The sequence below is a fragment of the Oreochromis aureus genome, linkage group 1, assembly GCF_013358895.1.
Source record: "Oreochromis aureus strain Israel breed Guangdong linkage group 1, ZZ_aureus, whole genome shotgun sequence".
Classification (NCBI taxonomy): Eukaryota; Metazoa; Chordata; class Actinopteri; order Cichliformes; family Cichlidae; genus Oreochromis; species Oreochromis aureus.
In genome coordinates this window covers 3,420,477-3,441,136 of record NC_052942.1, presented here as the reverse complement: position 1 = coordinate 3,441,136, position 20,660 = coordinate 3,420,477, and the positions used below count along the sequence as shown (strand labels likewise).

Sequence of the window (20,660 nt, the reverse complement as noted above, 5' to 3'; positions counted from 1 at the left end):
GTATGGTCTTTATGTTATATAATATAATGTACATCTGGGGGACTGTTGTTGTGATTTGGCGCTATATAAACTGAATTGAATTCTCCCATAATTATGCTGCAATATGCTAGTGCGGGCTTTCCTTGATGCACTGATTAATTTTACTTCATTAATGTTTTTCACTCACTATGTGTTTATACACCACTCTGCATTTATTCACCAGTTATTATTAATCTCTGGCTCTCTTCCACAGTGTGTCTTTATCTTGTCTTCCTCCCATCAACCCTAAATGGTGGTAGCAGATGGCTGCCCCTCCCTGAGCCTGTTCCAAAGATTGAAAGCTGATGTCTGTTTTGATGGAGAAGTATGGAGACGGTCAGAAAAGCATATGATAGGGTGTCAAGTGAGCAACTGTGGTACTGCATGAGGAAGTCGAGAGTAGCAGAGAAGCACGTGAGGCTGGTAAAGGATGTGTATGAGGACAGAGAGGTTCAAGGTGGAGATGGGGCTCCATCAGGGATCTTCTCTGAGCTCCTTCTTGTTTGCAGTGCTGATGGACAGACTGACAGATGAGGTCAGACAGTAGTCTCCTTGGACTATGATGTTTGCAGTCAACACTGTGATCTGCAATAAGAGCAGGGAGCAGTAGGAAGGGAGCGTGAAGAGGTGGATTTATGCTTTGGAGAGAAGAGGAATGAAAGTGAATTAGAGGGAGAGAAGTGCAACAGCGGTATTAAAGTTGCCTTAATTTAAATATGTGTGGTCAATCATCCAAAACAACAATGCAAGAGAGTTAAAGAAGAGAGTGCTGGTGAGTTAAAGCAAGTGGAGATGAGTGCAAGAGGGAATTTGTGACAGAATGATAGAATCAAGAGTCAAAGGGAAGGTTTACAAGATGGTAGTGCGACCTGCTGTAATGTATGATTTGTAGAAGTTGGCACTGACATAAAGACATGGGCCCAAGAAGTAGAAATGATATCAGAGGGCCAGCTCAAGTTGAGTGGTTTGGAGACAAAGTTAGAGAGCCTAGATAGTTTTGATATGTGTAGATGTGGAATAGTGGCTAAATTGGACAAAGGATACTGATTATGGAACTGCAAAGTAGGAGGAAAATGGAAGACCACGGAGAACATTCATGGATATAGTGAAGGAGGGTATGCAAAGGGCTGGTGTGACGTGGAGACAGGTGATCCACTGTGGCAACCCTTAAACCTGTGTCCAGTTGGGCCAGTTGGAGCTACCATCCTGCAGCTTTTACATGCATCCTTGTTCCAACTCACCTGAATCAAAAAAAATGGCTTCTTATCAGGCCTTTGCCAAACTTGATGGCATGCTGAAGAGGTCATCCAACCATTTGATTCAGCTGTATTGGAGTAGGGATGCATCTAAAAGCTGCAGGACAGTAGCTCTCGAGAACTGGTGTTGGACACCCCTACCCTAAAGGAACCAGCTGAAAGAAGAACCTTGTGTAAAGTATTTACGTGAGAAAGTGTTTGCCCCACAAAACGATTCTGCGATTTCAGTGCAAAGGCTGAAAAGCCAACATTCAGATGAGCACAGGCAACTTTACCTGCATGACTGAGTATGCTTCAAGACGGGAAAGTATTTAATGATTAATGAAACAAAAAGCTCACAATGCACAAAATCTTTTCCATGATCCATTTAAAAGAATCAATTTTGTCTATTTAAAATAAATGGGAATAAAACATCCATTCAAACTGGTGTTCCAATTTATACTTTAACTTAGATCTTCAAGGAAAGAAAACTCTGAGAACAGAAAGAATAGTTGACACTTGAATTTCATCACTGAGACAAATTTCTGATATTGTGTAGGTTAATTTATAATCTTCCTGTTATCTCAAGAAAAAAGATAAATATGATGAGAACGGAAAAAAACATTAAAGATCTTAAATTGGAAAAAAGATGAGATGAAAGGAAGGCTGTTTCTCTGCGTCTGCTGAATTTAAGAAGTACAAAAAGGTTTCATTTTGATGTTAAATTGAGCTCAGTTTTGTCTGTTTGGGGAAATAGCCTGGACAAAAAAGTGGTCTTATTTTAAATTCTGCTTTCCTTTAGAGCACAGCGAGATCGCAGACCATTATTTTTAAAGTGCAAAATGAACTTGAGATTCCTTTCTGAATTATTATAAAAAAAATAAAATAAGAGCTCCAGAGATGCTTAAGTGCAATTGTGGTCATTTATTCAAAACTTCTTTCAAATTGTATAAATACTTCAGACATATATGACCAACTACTAAAAGTTAGCATGAGTGCAGTGCTTTGATATTCAAACACTATGAGCACAGAGAGAGCCCGAGTTTCCAGGGGCCTGTTAATGTCTCCTGAATATCAGTATTTAACACACAAAAAAAGCTTTCAGTGACATTTGAAAACTGTGCTTTTTAGGCGACTGTGGCTTTGATTGTGTTGTTCCCTGTAATTTAACAGGAAATGCTGAAGGATCATTTTTCTTACACTTGCAACAAGCGGGGGGAAAAGCCATGCTTCACTGCTTCAAGCTGAATCACTGCTCCCCATTGCAAGAGATGAACATTGCAGCACCAAACAGTGAATGCACAGAGCCGATCGCCCCTCGGGGTTTGTGGTGAAATTTGATTAAAAAGTTTGTTGGTAAATTAATTTTGACCAAACACAAGGGGCATGCTGATGTAGCTGAAGCTATTAATTGGAGTTGGCAGTGGGGCAAGTTCATTTGTCAGCATTGTGTGGATTTGTGTTTAAAGCTGTGTTCCTGTTGAGCAGGACAACCGGTGTCCCTTTAGACTGTGTGCATTATCACTTACAACTAAATGAAGTGCAGGATCATGAAGAGGAGGTGTAGATACACACACTCGTGCAAAAGGACAACAGTGTGTCCTAGAGTCTGCGCAATGCATGCATAACCAGATTATTTACAACACACACAAAAGAAGTGAACACTCCCGTGTGCTATATGAGTAAATTGTTACTGATAATATTATATATAATGTAACAAGGTTGACAATTTGCACATTTTTCTTCTGAACAATCAAAAGGTGACTTTCAGTCATTCAAAATAAACCTAACTGCATGAATATGGTCAGAAAATGACATGAACAGCAGAACTCCATTTTTGGACCTATGGACTATATCGATCAGCATGACTGCACTGGGACCCCTGTATTAGAAACTATTGCTCAACAATTTCACTTAACAACGGCAAAAGACAGAAAGATGGATCGAGTAAAATGTTGCAAAGGTAATCAAGTTATAATCTAGCATGTAAACACCAAATAAAATTACATTTAACTACAAAATCCATTAACAGGCACTAATGAGGAAGGAAGAAGAATAAAGGTGAGAATTAAGAACACAGGAAACCACATGACAAGCTAACCATTACAATAAAATAGCAAGTATAAAGTCAGACCAAATCTCTTTGACCAAGACAGACAGACAGCACGAGGCACAGCGAGGGAAAAACACAAAGGAAAACTTGTAGGAGAGAGCATAGGTTATTACAAAGAACAGATGTTGTGTTTCTTTGAGCTCCTGCTCTACAGCCTGTAACACAATAAATCTAAAGTAGTAGTTTGACATCAGAGGAAATACATTACTGTTTAAGTTAGAAATGATCCAGTTATTGAATGAGATGTGATGAGTCTTTGAGACTGGACATTTATATGAAATTAACAACCATATTTTCAAGCCACACAGACACACAGACCTCCAGTATGAGTTCACCTCAGCCACCCATACATTATGCTAATACTTGCTTGATATTCTAAATATGTATGATCCTCTCTCTCCCTTCCTAACCACAGTTTTTCGTATAGTTCCCCCTTGCCTTTCCATAGGAACTCATCACATCATCCCTGCAAAGCTGCACTTAATGACTTGCTGATACGCTTTATTATAAAAGGCCAGTTTTCTCCTGAATGAAGTTCAAAGCAGGACAAAACCCAGAAGACCCACTGGCTAATGGCTGCTGACCTCACAGTATCACCTCCTCCAACATGGGCAACAGTTATTAGCAGCCTAATGAACTTGATGCTAATGAAGAGCAGTGGGAGTTCAGAATCATCTACTGCCAGACAGAGCGAAGCTGACAGACTCGTATACATGATGCTGGGGAAGTGTGTGGCATTCACAATTCAGTGGGCACAGCTCAAAACAAAGAGAAAGAAACAAACAAACAAAAAAGCATCATGCAATAGAAGAATACTGAGATCATAAAAGTAGAAAGGTTCTCACTGCGGGTTTGAAGGCAAATATGTTACAAAGGGAAGACAATAAATGCAAATACTTTGGGGGTTTTTTCATTTACTGGCTAATTTTGCTTCCATGGCATCTTCTTTCAGACTTGTGGAAAAAAGTACCAGTCAAAAGTTTGGACACACCTTCTTATTTAATGGTTTTCATGACTATTTACATTGTAGATTCTCAGTGAAGGCATCACAACTACGAATGAACACATATGGAATTATGAAGTAAACAAAGAAGTGTGAAATAACTCAAAACATGTCTTATCCCAGCTATCACAGAGGCCGGGTACACCCTGGGCAGGTCGGCGGTCTGTCGCATTGAGACAGACAACCATTGGCGCTCACACTAAGATTCACACCTACGGGCAATTTAGAATTACCAATTAACCTAACCCCACTAACTGCATGACTGTGGGGGAGAACATGCAAACTCAGAAACGCCCTGGCCAGGTAGTGGAATCAAACTCGGGACCTTCTTGCTGTGAGGCATAAGTGCTAATCACTGCACCACCGTGCTGCCCACGGCTAACAGCTGTTTGACCATAAAGGTCTGATTCACACAGTTTCCTCTGAACAGTTGATGGAGATGTGTCTGCTACTGGAACTCAGTAGCAGACACATCTCTGTATAAACACCAGTATAAACACCAGTATAAACACCAGTATCGCCGTAGTGCTTGATGGTTTTTGTGACTGCACTTGGAGACACATTCAAAGTTTCAGCAATTTTCCAAACTGACTGACCTTCAGTTCTTAAAGTAATGATGGAGTGTCGTTTCTCTTTACTTAGCTGATTCGTTCTTGCCATAATATAAATTCTAACAGTTGTCAAATAGAGCTGTCAGCTGTGTACCAACCTGACTTCTGCACAACACAACTGATGGTCCCAACCCCATTAAGAAGGCAAGAAATTCCACAACTGAACCCTGACAGGCACACCTGTGACGTGAAAACCATTTGTGGTGACTACATCATGAAGCTCATTGGGAGAAGGTGGAGGGTTTGCAGCGCTGTCAGCAAAGCAGAGGGCGGCTACTTTGAGGAATCTAAAATAAAAGACATCAGTTTTCTCTTTGCTACATAATTCCATATATCTTGTTTCATATATTTGATGTCTTCTGTTTGTATCTATAATGTAGAAGGTAGTAAAAATAAAGAAAAACCCTGAGAAGGTGTGTCCAAACTTTTGACTGGTAGTGTAATTGCTTATTGTACCACACTTTCTGAGCACACCCTTACTGCTCCTATAGGAAGCAGAAAGAAAATAATTATTCATGCAGAATGAACAGTTTTTAACAATACATGTACAAGTTTTTAGTTACCTAAGTCAGTGTCACGGTTCTGGGTCCGTTGGACCCAGTATTTTGAGTTTATTATGTTTTGGTTTACTTTTGCATCATGGATTGTTCTTTATGTTTCTCTGGCACTTTGTGTTTCAGTTATCTTGGTGTTTTGGATTGTTTTCTCATTTTGTGATGATGGTGATGATGATTATTGTTATTGGAGTTCCATGTTTCTGTTTATTGGTATTTAGGATTTGTGTTCTGATGTTTTGTGTGGGTTTAGTTCCATGTGTCATTTTCTGTCTGTTTCTCAGTGTCAGGTCTGCGTCTTGGTGTAGTGTTCTCGTTTCCTGTTTTATTGTGAAGGTCCGCGTCTCATGTGAGTGTGTTCAGTTTTACCCCTGTCTCGTCTTGTTGATTATTCCCAGCTGTGTTCCCCACCTGTGTGTAATCTCCCTGTGTTTCTCTGTGTGTATTTAAGTCGCGTCTTCTGTGTTTGTAGTTGCTGGTCTGTCTGCGTATCCACCCTGCTTCATCTGTGTGTCTCCCTGCTGTCCGTCGTCTGCCACCTCCGCTCTTCCTCCTTTATGTTCAGGTCCTGGTTTGTGTCAGTAGTTTAGTTGTTCTCAGTTTAGATAGTTTCGGTCCCGTCTGCTGTTTTGTCCATTTCATTTTGTGTTAAATAAACCACCCTCTCACCTTCATTCTTGCCTGCGATTGGATCCTCCTTTATTATTTTCCACACGGCTCATCTCATTCGCCGTGACAGTACGGATCAGCCAGGTATGGATCCAGCGGCATTCACCCCACCCACGGAGCTTCGAAAGCTCATAACGGACTCAGCTTCCAAGTTAATCAATCTGTGGCTGAAGCATGAGGGAGAAGCGTTTCTCTATGCTGTGGAAGACAAGCTACAACAGCTTATTTCCGATTATCCCTGGCTATTGGACTCACTCCACCCGCTCGTACAAAACTTCATTCTCCACGAACTACACCTTCACCCCCCCGCCGTCACTGCTCGCCTGCTCGCTTCAACGGAGGACGTGCCGTCCGTACCGCCGGATGAGGAGTTACCCGGCCCGTCGGAGCCATCTCCACGGAGGAAGCGACGTTCACGCCGTCGGCGCGGCACCCCACAGCCAGAATTCAGAATGTCAGAGCAGCCGGCTGTGGTGAGTGAAAGGGACACTTTTGTTGATTCTGTTGCTTCTGTGACTGTTGTTTCTGGGGCAATTTTTTTGTGTTTCTACTGAGGATAACCATGATTTCCCCGTCTCACCCATGGTCGTAGCTTCTAAGACTGCCTGTTCTGAACCTTTATCCCGTGTTAATGATTGTGTCCACTCCATGGTCCCGTCCTCACTTTCACCCCAGTCAAACATCAAGCCTGTAGAGCTGCCCTCAGTTCAGCCAGCAGCCCTGCCGCCCTCAGTTCAGCCAGCAGCCCTGCCGCCCTCAGTTCAGCCAGCAGCCCTGCCGCCCTCAGTTCAGCCAGCGGCTCCTGCACCTATTACGCCTTCCCTACAGCCGTCTCCGCTACCTGTAGGTCAGTCTGTAGCTGCTTCGCTGCCTATAGCTCAGCTGCCACTTGTTCAACTGTCTGCTCACTCACCCATTCAGCCACCATCCTCACTGTCTCATTCTAAGCAGGGAACACACTTCACCACAACATCTGCTGGTTCTCTTAAGCTGGCCACCTCTGTGACAGTTACTCCCTCTAGGGCCTCCCCAGAGGCTGGGTGTCGCTCACCAGCCAACTCTGGACCCCTGGAGGTCAAGACGCCAGCGCCAGCAGCTCCCCCGGAGAACTCACCAGAACAGTCTCGGCTCTCAGCACCCCCTGAGAGTTCAAGTGAGTTCACCCGTCCGCCTCCATCCTCTGCTGAGTGCATTGGGGAACACTTTCAGCCCTCTGAGGACTGCATCCCACTGTTGCTGCCTGAGTCCAGCCACTGTGCTGCTCAGTCCCAGCCAGTGTCCACACTGGCAGAGGTCTGCATACCTGCTGCTTCAGTGTCTGTTTCCACTGGAGGGCCCGAGGAGCCCGTCCAGTCTCAAGCCACGTTAGCTGGGGGTTCAGGTGAACTCAGCCAGCATTCTGCCTCGTCGGCTGGAGGGCCCGAGGAGCCCAGCCAGCCTCAAGTGTCGTCAGCTGGAGGGCCAGAGTCGCCCGTCCAGCCTCAAGCCACGTCTGCTGGAGGTTCCAAGGAGCCCGTCCAGCCTCATGCCACGTCTGCTGGTGGGTCCGAGGAGCCCACCCAGCACCACGCCTCATCTGCTGGGGGCCCTGGAGGACCCAGCCAGCACATCCTCATGTCAGCTGACGGTCCGGGGAAGTCTGTTCAGCCGTCACCCGCTGAACTATCCCCCGCGACTTCTGCATCATCTCCTGCAGCCTCGTCTCCTGCAGCATGCATATCACCGCCCGCAGCCGTCTCGCTGCCGTCAGGTTCCGCTTCTGCTCCGCCTTCGCCTGGTCCAGCTTCTGCTCCGCCTTCGCCTGGTCCAGCTTCTGCTCCGCCTTCGCCTGGTCCAGCTTCTGCTCCGCCTTCGCCTGGCCCTGCCTCATCAGACTCGTCCACGCCTGGCCCAGCCTCCGTGTCTTCATCTTCGCCTGGTCCAGCTTCACCTTCGCCTTTGCCTGGTCCTGCCACGTCTGGTCCTGCCTCTTCAGACTCGTCCACGTCTGGTCCTGCCTCTTCAGACTCGTCCACGTCTGGTCCTGCCTCGTCCACGTCTGGTCCTGCCTCTTCTGCCTCGTCCACGTCTGGTCCTGCCTCTTCTGCCTCGTCCACGTCTGGTCCTGCCTCTTCTGCCTCGTCCACGTCTGGTCCTGCCTCTTCAGCCTCGTCCACGTCTGGTCCTGCCTCTTCAGCCTCGTCCACGTCTGGTCCTGCCTCTTCAGACTCGTCCACGTCTGGTCCTGCCTCGTCTGGTCCTGCGGTTGCCACACCGTCATGGGACCCAGCTCGTCCTGTTCCGCCTCGCCTCTGCCGGCCACTTTCCAGGCCTCTAAGTTGGCATCATGGCAGTCGAGGACGGCCTCCGGACAGAGTTCGTCACCACCGCTGGCATCGCGGCCGACCTCCGGGCCTGCGCAGTGGCCACCACTGCCTTCCAAGTGGTCGGCCTCCAGAACTGTTTGCCCGGTGCTGCCACCATTGCCGCGTGCACGGTCGGCCTCCAGAACTGTTTGCCCGTCGCCGCTGTTGCCGTGTGCACGGCCGGCCCCCTGAACTGTCTTGGTCCTTGTGTTGTCGACCTCTGGGTCGACCCCCGGGTCGACCCCCAGACTTTACTGTGGACTCATGAATAGTCTTGTTTTGTGTTGACCTGTTTTCTTGTGTTTTTGGTTTAATCTGGACTCTTATGCTCCTTGATTTTTGTTTCGGGGGTTAGGGTTAGGGTTAGTCAGAGTTAAAGCCATGTGCTTAGCTTATGGAAATGAGTTTACAGTTTGAATCACCAAGATCAAACATGCAGAGTAATATAAGAATGTGACTGATGCCGAGCAGGAATTTGCATGTAAACCTTTCCCAGCAAAGCTGCAAAAGACAATTTGAGAAAGACAAAGATTTTTTTCCAAGCTTTACACATCCAAGGATACAGCAGTCAAGACCAGCTTTGGGATTTCCCACAAAATTGCAAAAAAGAGTAAGCCATTCTCTGATGGAGAGTTTATCACAAAGTGTTTGGTGGACTCCACCACGCTAACGTACCCTGAGAAAAAAGAAGCATGTGAGAATGCGCAATTCTCAGTGAAACGTAACAAGACGAATCAAGGAAACTTGAAATCTGTACCTTCAGCTGAAAGACAAAGCAGATAATACTGACTTTACCTCCTTAGCTGTCGACAACAGCTGTGATGTCCATAACACAGCCCGGCTACTATATTTGTATGTGGGATAACATTTGAAGCAGATCAAGGATAAAGTGACTGAAATAAAACCAGAAATGAAATTGTTATTTTTGTATTGAGTTATACACCAGGAGGTGTTGTGTAAACCGTTGTTAAAAATTAACTTGTTGATGTTTTCTGAGAAGAAAGCCAAGGACATACTATATCTCTCTGATGCAGAACAAAAGGCAGATCTTGGATTTGCTCCAACAGTTACGCTGACTTGAATTCACTTGTTCAAACTCAAAACTGGCAAGAATGCTATCACTCAACAAGGAAGTGCAGATGCAGTAACACCAACAGAACGAATAGCAATCGCACTTTGAGTTATGCAGTAGGACAATTATCCCAAGAACACCATCAAATCCACAACAGAATGGCTAAAAAAGAAAAGATCAAGAAAGAATGACCCAGTCAAAGTCCAGGTGTCAACCCAACTGAAATGTGGTGGTGTTTCCTTTCCTCTCCTAATATATGCACAGCTGTTAGAACAAAATTACATTTCTTTGCACACATTTCATGAAAGCAACGAGTGCTTGGGCTCCTACTTTTTGTGGAAGATTTTGTGATTGATGACAGTATTTCCTTATTTATGGAGCGATATAAATTAATATCCAAAATCTCATCTGTAAAATGCACCTTGAATATGCCAACACTGTAATATTTAAGTGTAAAATGCCCATATTTCTGCCCTGGATTTATTAGTAGTCACCTCAGTTTTATGATATCACTAGTTCAGTTATCACCCTTCTACTATTTATGTCTTTCAACATTACTTTTTTAGTGCACGTTAATTGTTTCTCCCAAACTCTACATAACATCTGTGTTAAAGGGAAAGATTAATTGCAGCATGTCTTAAGTGAAAAGACACAAACACTTCAATGTTCTTCGAAGCTAATCCTTTTTCAAGCATGGCTGAATTTTTCACGAGACCATCTACTAGTGTCTGAGTAGAAGGTATAAAGGTGTTCTTGGACATTAACCTGCCAGTCTGCAGCTGCACTGGATTAAGGGACTGAGAAATGGGCCAAAGCATCTAGATAATGCAAATTTGTTATTCTAACAAAATCAACTTTACAGGGAACAAAAATTAGAAAATTAACAAGGAGGATTATGTAAGGCAACACTTTAGTCCAGCTTAGTAAGATTTGTATCCAGAATTATATTAACAATAGGATATTGTCTCTGGCCTTTAAAAACTATACCACCGCTGTTTACTTTTTAACAGCTCAAAGCCTGCAGTGTTCAGCAGTGTACCGGCTGCTGACAGGGGAGCTTACATAGCATGAATGAATGAATTACTAATCATTCAAGGCCTTTCAGAATATTTTTCAGAAGTAAGAACAGAGTGTTAGATTTTTAATACTAACACATGGTGTGAACACTGAACACTGATTGCTGGAAAGGTTTGTCAGCAAGGCTGCACTGCACTCACTATACAAAAGTGTAAAACAATGTGATATATATATATATATATATACAATGCTGCAAATGACTGCATTTACAGTAAAAGATGGATATTGTAAACCTCTACCTACAAGTAAAATAACATAACCTGAACCTGATTCAGAAAACAGAACCAAAACTTAGAAAGCATGAACATAAATAATCTGTGGCAAAAAGGCTTGTACAGAGTTGCTGACTGGCTGGGAACAAACAGAGGCGAGCAGAAATCAAAACCAGAAGCTGAGGCAGAGTTGCACTGCAGTGAATCTGTATGGATTTTGTGCAGCTGAGCTGAAGAGTGGCACCGGGAGATAAGAAGAAAGGTACACAAGAGGCAAACAAAAGAGTGAAAATGGAGAGCAGCAGCTGTGGGAAAGTGCAGGCTGCATTACGATGTTGCACACCTTGATAAGCTTTCTCAAACATGGAAGCCAGCAGGAAGAATTGTGCGAAACTTGGTTCTTATAAAGACTTGGCCCGCAAAGAGACAATGTATCACTGTGGGCAGTTATATGATTGAGTGTGAGATTGTCTACCCAAGCTTTTCTTTCTGTGTGTGTGTGTGTGTGTGTGTGTGTGTGTGTGTCTATTTATGTCTGGGATTTATGTCTAGCATGTCTGGACACAGTAGTGAGATGACATGTGACCACGCTGGCCACTGAGAGCCACATGTCATATCAGCAAACCACACCAGACCAATTTGTCGTTTTACAGAAATATTTCTTGGTGAAAAACGAGGGTGAGACACAGGAAGTAAAGCAAAAACTTGTTAGGTAAAACACATCACACACAACAGGATTAACAGGTTCCCTATTTGCTATTTTTAAAAGTGATGTACAGATTTGACAGGAAAACAACAGTAAGTGGGTCAACTTGATGTCACAGTGTCCATTTCATGCTTTGGAGAGGCAAAGCAGAAGCTGCAGTACCAGCAGGGCACTGTCAACTCAGTATAACAGCCAAGAAGTTACTAGTGAGCAAGTATGAAGTACATTACAGGGTCCTTAATTACCAGAAACTATTAAGTTAGGCAGGTAATATGTATTTACCTGTAATTGTGTTAGTTATGTCAGTTTGAACGTTTTCACATGATTATTTTCATGTTGGCCTGAAATAAAATATCTCCCTCTGTTCCTACTGCAGACTGAAACTTACTGCGACTTCTGCCTGCATATACATTTCGTGGTTTGGAGAGGCAGCGTGTTAAATGGACACAGCATCTACACGTTTGCTCTGATCTGAGGTTCTGAAAAGGATGATAAACTGGGAATCTTCAAGTAAAATTTTTTTGAAGCGAAATTACAAAAGTTATTCCTGTAATGTTTCAGATAGATGTATCAATTTATTTATGCTGTGCTGTAAAATGTGCGGTTACAAAGGAGGTCTGATTTCCTACATTGCTGGTGTCACAGTATGTGATGCTCAGTGATTTGATACTATATAAATCAGGGGTGGGCAACTCCAGCCCTTGAGGGCCGGTGTCCTGCAGGTATTGGATGTGTCCCTGATCCAACACAGCTGATTTAAATGGCTAAATGACCTCCTCAACATGTCTTGTAGTTCTCCAGAGGCCTGGGAATGAACTAATCATTTGATTCAGGTGTGTTGACCCAGGGTGAGATCTAAAACCTGCAGGACACTGGCCCTCAAGCCCTGGAGTTGCCAAATAAAACTGAACTAAATCAAAGTCTTTATTACTTAAAGATGGCAAAATTTAAAAAGGAAAACCGAGCATTTGGCAAAGGTGTCCAATTATAATTGTACACAAAATTTAGCTGAAAGTGGCAGATGGTTTGTTTCAGAGAAAATAACTTTTGACAGTTTAAAAAGTTTTAAAGGGTTGTTTTATTTAAAACAATAAAAACAGAACCTAAAAATAGAAGCTATTTTTCAGCTTCTGATGAGCACATCTCTCAAATACTCAAATAAGTCTGAGGAAAAAGAAAATTGTGCCGACTGCATGTTTAAAGTAGAAATGAAACGACTGCATCTCAATATCAGTTTCATTTTAACCACTTGGTTCCACTCCCCAGCTTTGCATACTCTCTCACTGCCCTCCCTGGTGCTGCCCAGTTCAGCATAAACCCCTAGCTATAAGCATGTGCTATTGAGGTGATGAGGAGGTTATTGGCACCTAATGAGCCTCATAGCCCCTTTAGCCCCCGTTTCTTATTCGATGTACTCCAGATTCCCCTTTGTTTACCGTTTTTATTGCTGCGCAAGAGCCAAGGGACTGAGGCCAAGCCAAGACATGGGTTAGGTAAATCTGCTACCACTTAAGCTAAAGGAAAGGGAGGATGAAGAATTGATGGCCCACTTGTGTCCCTGTTTAAGGAAGGGAGTGGAAGTAAACACAGGGAAAGTCAAACTCAATTTAATGTGTCTGGTTCTCTCTGGAAGTTTGGCTGTCTTTAACATCTCTCGGCCTGTCTCTTTGTTCCTGCACTCATCTATGCATCTCCTCCCTCTCCTTTTCCTCCCTCTTGTTTATTTTAGTGTTAAAGCAAAGCTCTGCACAGAGCAGCATCACACCTTGCTTTGTGGATAACGTGGCTGTGCGACAGGTGAATTTGAACACCGGGGAGTACATTTTTCTCCCGTGTTAGATTAAAACAGCTCAGCGTGAAAATTCTGCCTCCACACATCCTCGTCGTACAATTTGTCATTTTCTCATTACCTGTGGAAGAATGTAATTTGCTGTAAAGATGCTGCACTGTGAGACAGAAGCGTCTCTCCTATGGGGATGTCAAGCTCGTCCTAATGAGCAATGTGTTTGTTTTCTACATGCTTTTACACAATTTGCACAAAGAAAAGAATCCTGTGGTCACTTTTGTCCTACGCTGTTTCAAATCATATTACTTTCCAATACAGAATGGCTCAGCAGTGTTCTTTATGATGTTTTGCAAATAGCTGTAGTTTAGCACCAGCGACATGAATGAATTTAACACCCAGCCACTTCACTTAATCTAATCCAAATCAGTAGAATTGACACAATTTCAGTTCATATGTTACAAACCGATTCACTGGGAAAATGTTGACCAATGATTCGGTTACGAGAACTCATATATTAGTTGATCATAGGCAGATAAACAAAATCTACTTTGTGACCTTGAATATCACTTCAACCTTCAGTTTGTTAAATAAAATGGCACCAATGAGATTCGTTTGCTTCAAATTTAAAAGAGAATCTATTTTCCTTATATTATGTCAGATATATTGTGGTCAAGTGACCAACATTTTAAATAAAGGGCTCAGTGTATGTAGGTAATCCCTGTAAGCAGAATGATCTGAACACTGTTTAACCCATTTTTTTAACCCAAAGGTCCTTAAGACCGTCACAGTGTTATACAGTTTTGTTTGCGAGTACAGCAACCAGAAAACTTGATGTAAATTAAATAAAATAATGTTGCTTTGTGTGTAATATGAACATGCATGTTTAAATGGGTGAGTTATACTGTAACCCCCTTTTTCTCATTTTATACACTCGATGGGCAAATTAGCTTTAAAGTAATTTTGATCAACAGCTGCTTTTACTGAAACACATGCTTAGACTTGCTGTCCCCAGCCAGGTGCCAGTTAGTTACTGGCAGTTCCCTTTCCTGCTTCTAAGTTGAGATACTTTCCGTCATCAACACATTTCATGCAATGGTCTAGTGTCACCAAGAGGGGGCGCTTTCTTCGCAAAAACTTTGACTTATGCAGGGTTTTATAGCATTTCATGTTGAAAATATTTCTCTTGTCAAAATCTATTTATTGCACACGTTTTGCACTGAACTACTAAATATACTAAATATAATATTGTATGCAAACACACATTCTATGTGACTGTGATGTACATGTTTATTGTGTTAGAAAATGCTTCTTATGTTTGTCGAACACAAGTTGTGACTAACAAGTAAGTTAAACTTCAAGTGACTAAAAACACTGAACAATGAAAAAGAAAGCCACAGGACTGTGTTAAGTCTTCCTCTGCAGCTAATCAGATTAGTTTGTGTAGCAATGTGTGAGCCTCAGCCACCTTCCCTTTCTAGACCCCTGTCCAGGTGAAGAACTTTGTTGCTCTGCCAGGCAGCATAAACAGCTCAGACAAAAGTAGGGTTGAAGCAGTGAGAGAAGGAGCAGGACGAGAGAAAGCGAAGAAAGAACAGGGGACTCTGGGAGAAGCTTCAGAAGCGGTTAAAAGAGAAGAAATTAACGACAGATAAGGAAAAATTCTGATGAAAATTGTCATGTAATGCAGGGATGGTGATTATAATGACAAAGATTATCATGTGCAAAAAGGATCAGATAAAAAGAAAGAAAATGCTGCAAAGAAGCAATTTAAGATGATAAAGATTCTTTATAGAATCAGGCACATGAGAAGCAAACTGCTGCGTAGGCAGTTTCAGAAGTATATCATTTCAATCAACAGAGATTACTTCTGTGTAGCGAGAATTATTTTCCAGATGTGACACAGTTGCATTAGTTTACTCATAGCCTTTGTTAAGAGAAAATATGCAAAAGATACATAAAGGCTAAAATAGTAAACACCAGAAGACTTGTGCCTCATGACTTGACTTGAATCGACTCAGTTTCTGTTGTTTTCCATTATAATGGAGTACCACCTAAATGTGCCTGAGGTCGTGACAGCAACACGGCTGAAAGTCCTGTGAAGAAACAGGACATCGAGGCAATATACAAACACAGATAAAGCAAAGGTACGAGTCTGCACCTAATCGCTGGACCATGGTGTGGGTTTTTGTGGAGCCATTTCCCTCGTTGTCGGGTTTCAAAAATGGCAGTGTTGATTTTTGTCAGGGAGACACTCTGGTGATTCATCGAGTGACGTCACTAACTGGCCAATCAGCACGATGCGGCCTGTTGACGTCACATTTTCAGATCAACTCAGATTGCTTGGAACCCCAGCAGAGAAAGTACTAAAACAGTACCTGGTACCAGGTACTACCACCTAATGGAAAACCCTAAAAACCAAGTCGAGCAGACTCGACCCAAGTCAAATAGGTACTAGTGCAAAAGGGCTTTTATTATGTTTGCAGAGTCAGACGGTGTGGAGTGAGCAGAAGGTAGACCCAAAACCAGACGATGGAGGCAGAGTGAGGTGATGAACAGAAAGCGAGCCTTTTATTTGGCTGAACCAAAGTACAAACAAAAAGCACACAATGACTGGGATGGAGCTAACGAAACCTATACTGGGAAAACTAAATACAAAACATTGTATGAAACTAGAAACCTGAAACTTGGAAACACAGGGGAAGAAACACAGACGAACCAACAACAGAAGGAGGAAGACAGAGGACTAAATACACAGGAGGGTAACGAGGAAATAAGGAACAGGAGCAAACACAGCTGGGACTAATCACACACATGAGACAGTTCCTCCCTGTCAAAACAGAATACACTAACACAGGACGCGGGACTGTCAAAGCAAAACAGGAAATACACAAACATAGAAAGCAGGGTGACCAGATGTAACACAAGGAACACGGGAAAGAAATCACAAAATACAGAAGCTAACTTAGGGAGCTACAAATACAAAAGACTAAACCATGAGAACCACAAAATTACAGAACATTAATAATCACCAGACCCAGGACCATGACAATTATTCTACATGTACGTCTAGACTTTGCTTATAATCTCATTATGTGTAAAATTTGTTGTAAAAATGTTTTAAAACCATTTCTTTCTATAATGTCTGAAAATGTGAAAAATGTGAAAATGCCTGCAATATTACTGTACAGACAGAAAAGACAGAGGGTTGAAATGTTAGCTTTGCAAGATGTTTAAGAATGAAATTGGAGGCTGGCTGTCCATATCTTGCTCTTTTTCTGTGGTTGCACATTTTTAAAATAAACTTTTGGTTCAACTTTAGGATGTTCAAGCATCTTGAAGGACTTGACAGAGTTCTTCTGTGATTTTGGTTCCTTCTATCTTCTCAGAGCAATCCCAGAGAGATTCCATAATACTGAGGGTATGAAGATGATTCTCATGTTTGCAGACCAACAGAAAGACCCTAAGGCAGGGGTCCCCAACTCCAGGCCTCGAGGGCCGGTGTCCTGCAGTTTTTAGATGTGTCTGTGATCCAACACAGCTGATTCAAATGGCTAAATTAGCTCCTCAACATGTCTTGAAGTTCTCCAGAGGCCTGGTAATGAACTAATCATTTGATTCAGGTGTGTAGACCCAGGGTGAGATCTAAAACCTGCAGGATACCGGCCCTCGAGGCCTGGAGCTGGGGACCCCTGCCCTAAGGCAAGCTCAATGATTTACATTCAGGATTCCTTGATGCAATGTGGCTCTCTTATCATATCGCTGGTATAACTTCTAGGTGAAAAAAAGGAGTTTTTCTCTCTCTGCTCTGCTGTGCATGATACAGCTGACAGAATGATTTCAGTCACCAACAGGAAACGACCTGTGATTATAAGGGTTTAGGTAACCTCACATCTCTCGCTCCACAAGGTTGTTGGAAGTTAGGCAAAGTCCATAAAACACTGACGCCAACGACGAGGTTTCTTTGTGAGCTCCATTCTCAGTCTTCTGTCTGCATTTCATTACGGAACAGGCCTCCATTTGTTGTCATGGAAACAGACAATGCCTCTGACACATTACATTTACATGCCTTTTTACTGATGTGCTCTGAGTAGCTTTTTCAAAGCCAAAGCACATTTTAGCTGTTTGTCTCTCGTGTAATGGATAAACTTTGTCAGCCAGACATGGATAAAAACTTTTTCTCTCCTTAATGAGCGCGTAAAGACAAAAAAACCCAGCATAGCTGAACATGCAACCCAGCATCGTATATTAGACACACCAGTCAACGATGTCCACTTCACTCTTTACCTCTGTCTAAATCCACAGGACAGCAGCTTGTGAATTTGAGCTTTTTGTCTTATTTCAGTGTTATGTATTTGTATTCATGCTGCATGTGTTTCTATTTTCCTATATATATTGCATTTGCATGAAACAGTGCTGAAAATGCATCCTTCAGCTAAAGGTAAACCAAACAAATTGTATCGATTTGCACAATTTAGTACAGGGATTGAGCTCCTCTGCCCTCTTATGACATAAGGTTAATGCCAGGTGTCCCTTTGAACACATTGCCAATCTGTAACATTACGCTGTGTCACTAATAATTAAATGCTGCTCAAGTTTTAGGCTGGATTAATTCCAGCACAGTCTTGCAGGAAAATAAGTAAGTAGCCACAGACCGAAAGCTAATGTTTTTAAAGGTTTCAAAATTGTTAGAAACCGATGATTTTTTTTAAAATATATGTTTTCCTGGTACAATGGAATATATATATTATAAAAGTTTTTTATACACATTTCCTGTTTTTCTAACACTTTTAAAATTCTGTTACTAATTTCTGATTACACAGGCTTGTACCAAGCTACTGCTCAGAAATTATATCGGTCCGTATACCAGAAAAAAAAACTCCTTTTCCATGTTTTTAAGCTGTTCAGCAAAGCAACAAAAACAAGTGGCAATGGAAGCTTGTGCTACAGCAACTTCTGCTTTAACATACTGATATAAATATAAATAAAAGTATTAATATTTAAAAAATGACTGGTTGGTCTTCATGAAGTGTTTGATCATTTTGCTATTAACGTTCTGTCTCTCCACTAGTTATTTACACATCAGGAAATTCTGTCAGTCTGTCAGTGAAGAAGTGAAGAAGTGAAATAACTGAAAGGTGGAGGGAGGGTGGGACAGCTTGGAGAACTGGGATAAGAACAGGAGGGGGCGTGTTTGGAGGCGTGGTCCCGCTCCTGAAATTCAGATACTTTGTCTCTAAATGTTCTACAGTTGTGTTATGTTATGCAACTCCATGTTATGGTAAGTTATTTTATGTTAAGAAATGCTATGAATTGTTATGTTCAGATATTACAAAACCAAAGAGGTTAGAAAGGTAAACAAAAATAGAAAAGGACGAGGTCAATTTTATTTTTATCGACTGCAGTACTGTTATTCAAAGCTTCATTATGCTACATTACGCTTGTAATGCAATGCTTTATATTAATTTTTCCATTTACTGTCTGTTTGTCTACTGAGTACTCACCACTGGAGCAGTCCAGTCCTCCCCATCCTGGCTCACATTGGCAAGTATCAGGAGAGACACATCGTCCATGGGCACACTCTTCTGTGCACAGTGCTGAGAAGAAAGAAGAACATTGAAACAAATGTCAAACAAGCGACTATAAAACATAAGAAGTTATCAAGTTTTTTCTTTGAGTCATAAAACCTTACATCAAGTCCATTTGTCATTTAAATCATAATCCTGTTCCCTCAGTTTATTTAATTCATGTTAATATCTTTCAACGTTACAGTCTTTAGTGCAAATCTGACACTATCCACTCCAGCTTAGCACATAAAGTCTGTTTTGGAAATTTTCTACTGAAAAGTCTGTTTGGAGAATAATGTCTTAATCTGATGATGCTTCTCTTCTGTCCCTGCAGCAGATGATAATATTTATCTCATAATGTATATTTTTGCGGAAAAACAATGGCCGCAACAACAAAATACACTATAACACCAGATGACTTTTAAATCCTGGATCACAGGACTTCTCTCTCCCCTCTCTTCCAGATGCTTTTCAGAAACTGAGACATCCTACAACAAAGAGTACTAAAACTGAGTTCCAGTCATTGAAGATGTGAAAAAAGCCACAAATGTTACTTATTTTTGTCTCCTGGAAACATTTTCACAGACTTCTGTTTTTCCATTGATTTACAGATATTACAGTTTTACTATACAATTGTTGTTTGTTAGACAGGGCCAGCTACGTCTCTTAATGCATGAAATTCTATTGAGGTAGAAGAAAAACGCAAATTAAAAATAATCATAAATCACAGATTTTTCAATATTTTCATGCATTTTGGTTTGTTAAAAAATTAAATGTGTTTTTCATAGTTTTTAATTATTCATTTTTATTTCAATAGATACTGTAATAGTGCTATATAATATATAGCTCTGTTCTCATTTTTAATTTTAAAATGAAGCTATTCTTGATGTTTTGCTGTAAAAACTGAAGTGATTAATGCTTTTTTTTTCATTTAAAAACATAAATATATTTAATATATATTACAATTATTTTTTTCTTTAAGGTTATGCACCACGGTATGAAGGAATGGAAAGGCAGATACTAGAGACTATTGACCAGTAAAATCATATTTACGAAAATATGAAAACAAAATCATTTTGCCAGGTTTTTAAACACAATAGAGAGATTTTATAGAAATGAATTAATTAAATGAATGAATGAAATGGATCAGTGTTAGCTTTCAGAAAGCTTACTCAACAATGTATAATACTTGTAAATGAAGTATTATGCCCATTATACCTAGTTTATATTGTAGGATGCTTCTCTTGTCTGTTGGTGTTCCATTTGAGCTGTTTCTCGGTTGCTATGGTCTATTGTCACAATGTAAGGGTTTTTTTTTATAAGAGTTTAGTAAGAATATGCATTGTTATGGCTGATGATTATATCCTAATAAATTAAACTAAGACCTCAAATACACAGACCTAGAAACTGGATGATTATCTATAAGATGGTTTTAGTTTCTAATATTACTTTGCTTCAATCTGTCACATCTAGTGGCTGAAACTGGTGTGCAAAAGAGATAAAGGCAGGTGATGTTACTTGGAAGGTGTCGTTGAAGGAGGAAGACACAGTATTTGCCCTCACATCCTCAGATCTATCATTGAATCATGGATAATGTATGTGTTTCTTTAAGGACATTAAATGACCACAACAATGACTTCCTCCTGGCCAGTTACAAAGATTGGTGAAGGTTGCTGGCATTCACTATGAAATTAA

At 41.6% G+C, this 20,660-nt stretch overlaps 1 protein-coding gene across 1 annotated transcript in view; it reads right to left on the bottom strand.

The window, feature by feature from the left end:
* Positions 1–20,660, bottom strand: part of LOC116334301 (multiple epidermal growth factor-like domains protein 11) — a 230,030-nt gene that overhangs the window by 131,437 nt on the left and 77,933 nt on the right. The window contains exon 7 of the mRNA XM_039621112.1: positions 18,903–18,995. Coding sequence (XP_039477046.1) covers positions 18,903–18,995 — 93 coding nt within the window. The remainder of the gene's footprint in view (positions 1–18,902; positions 18,996–20,660) is intronic.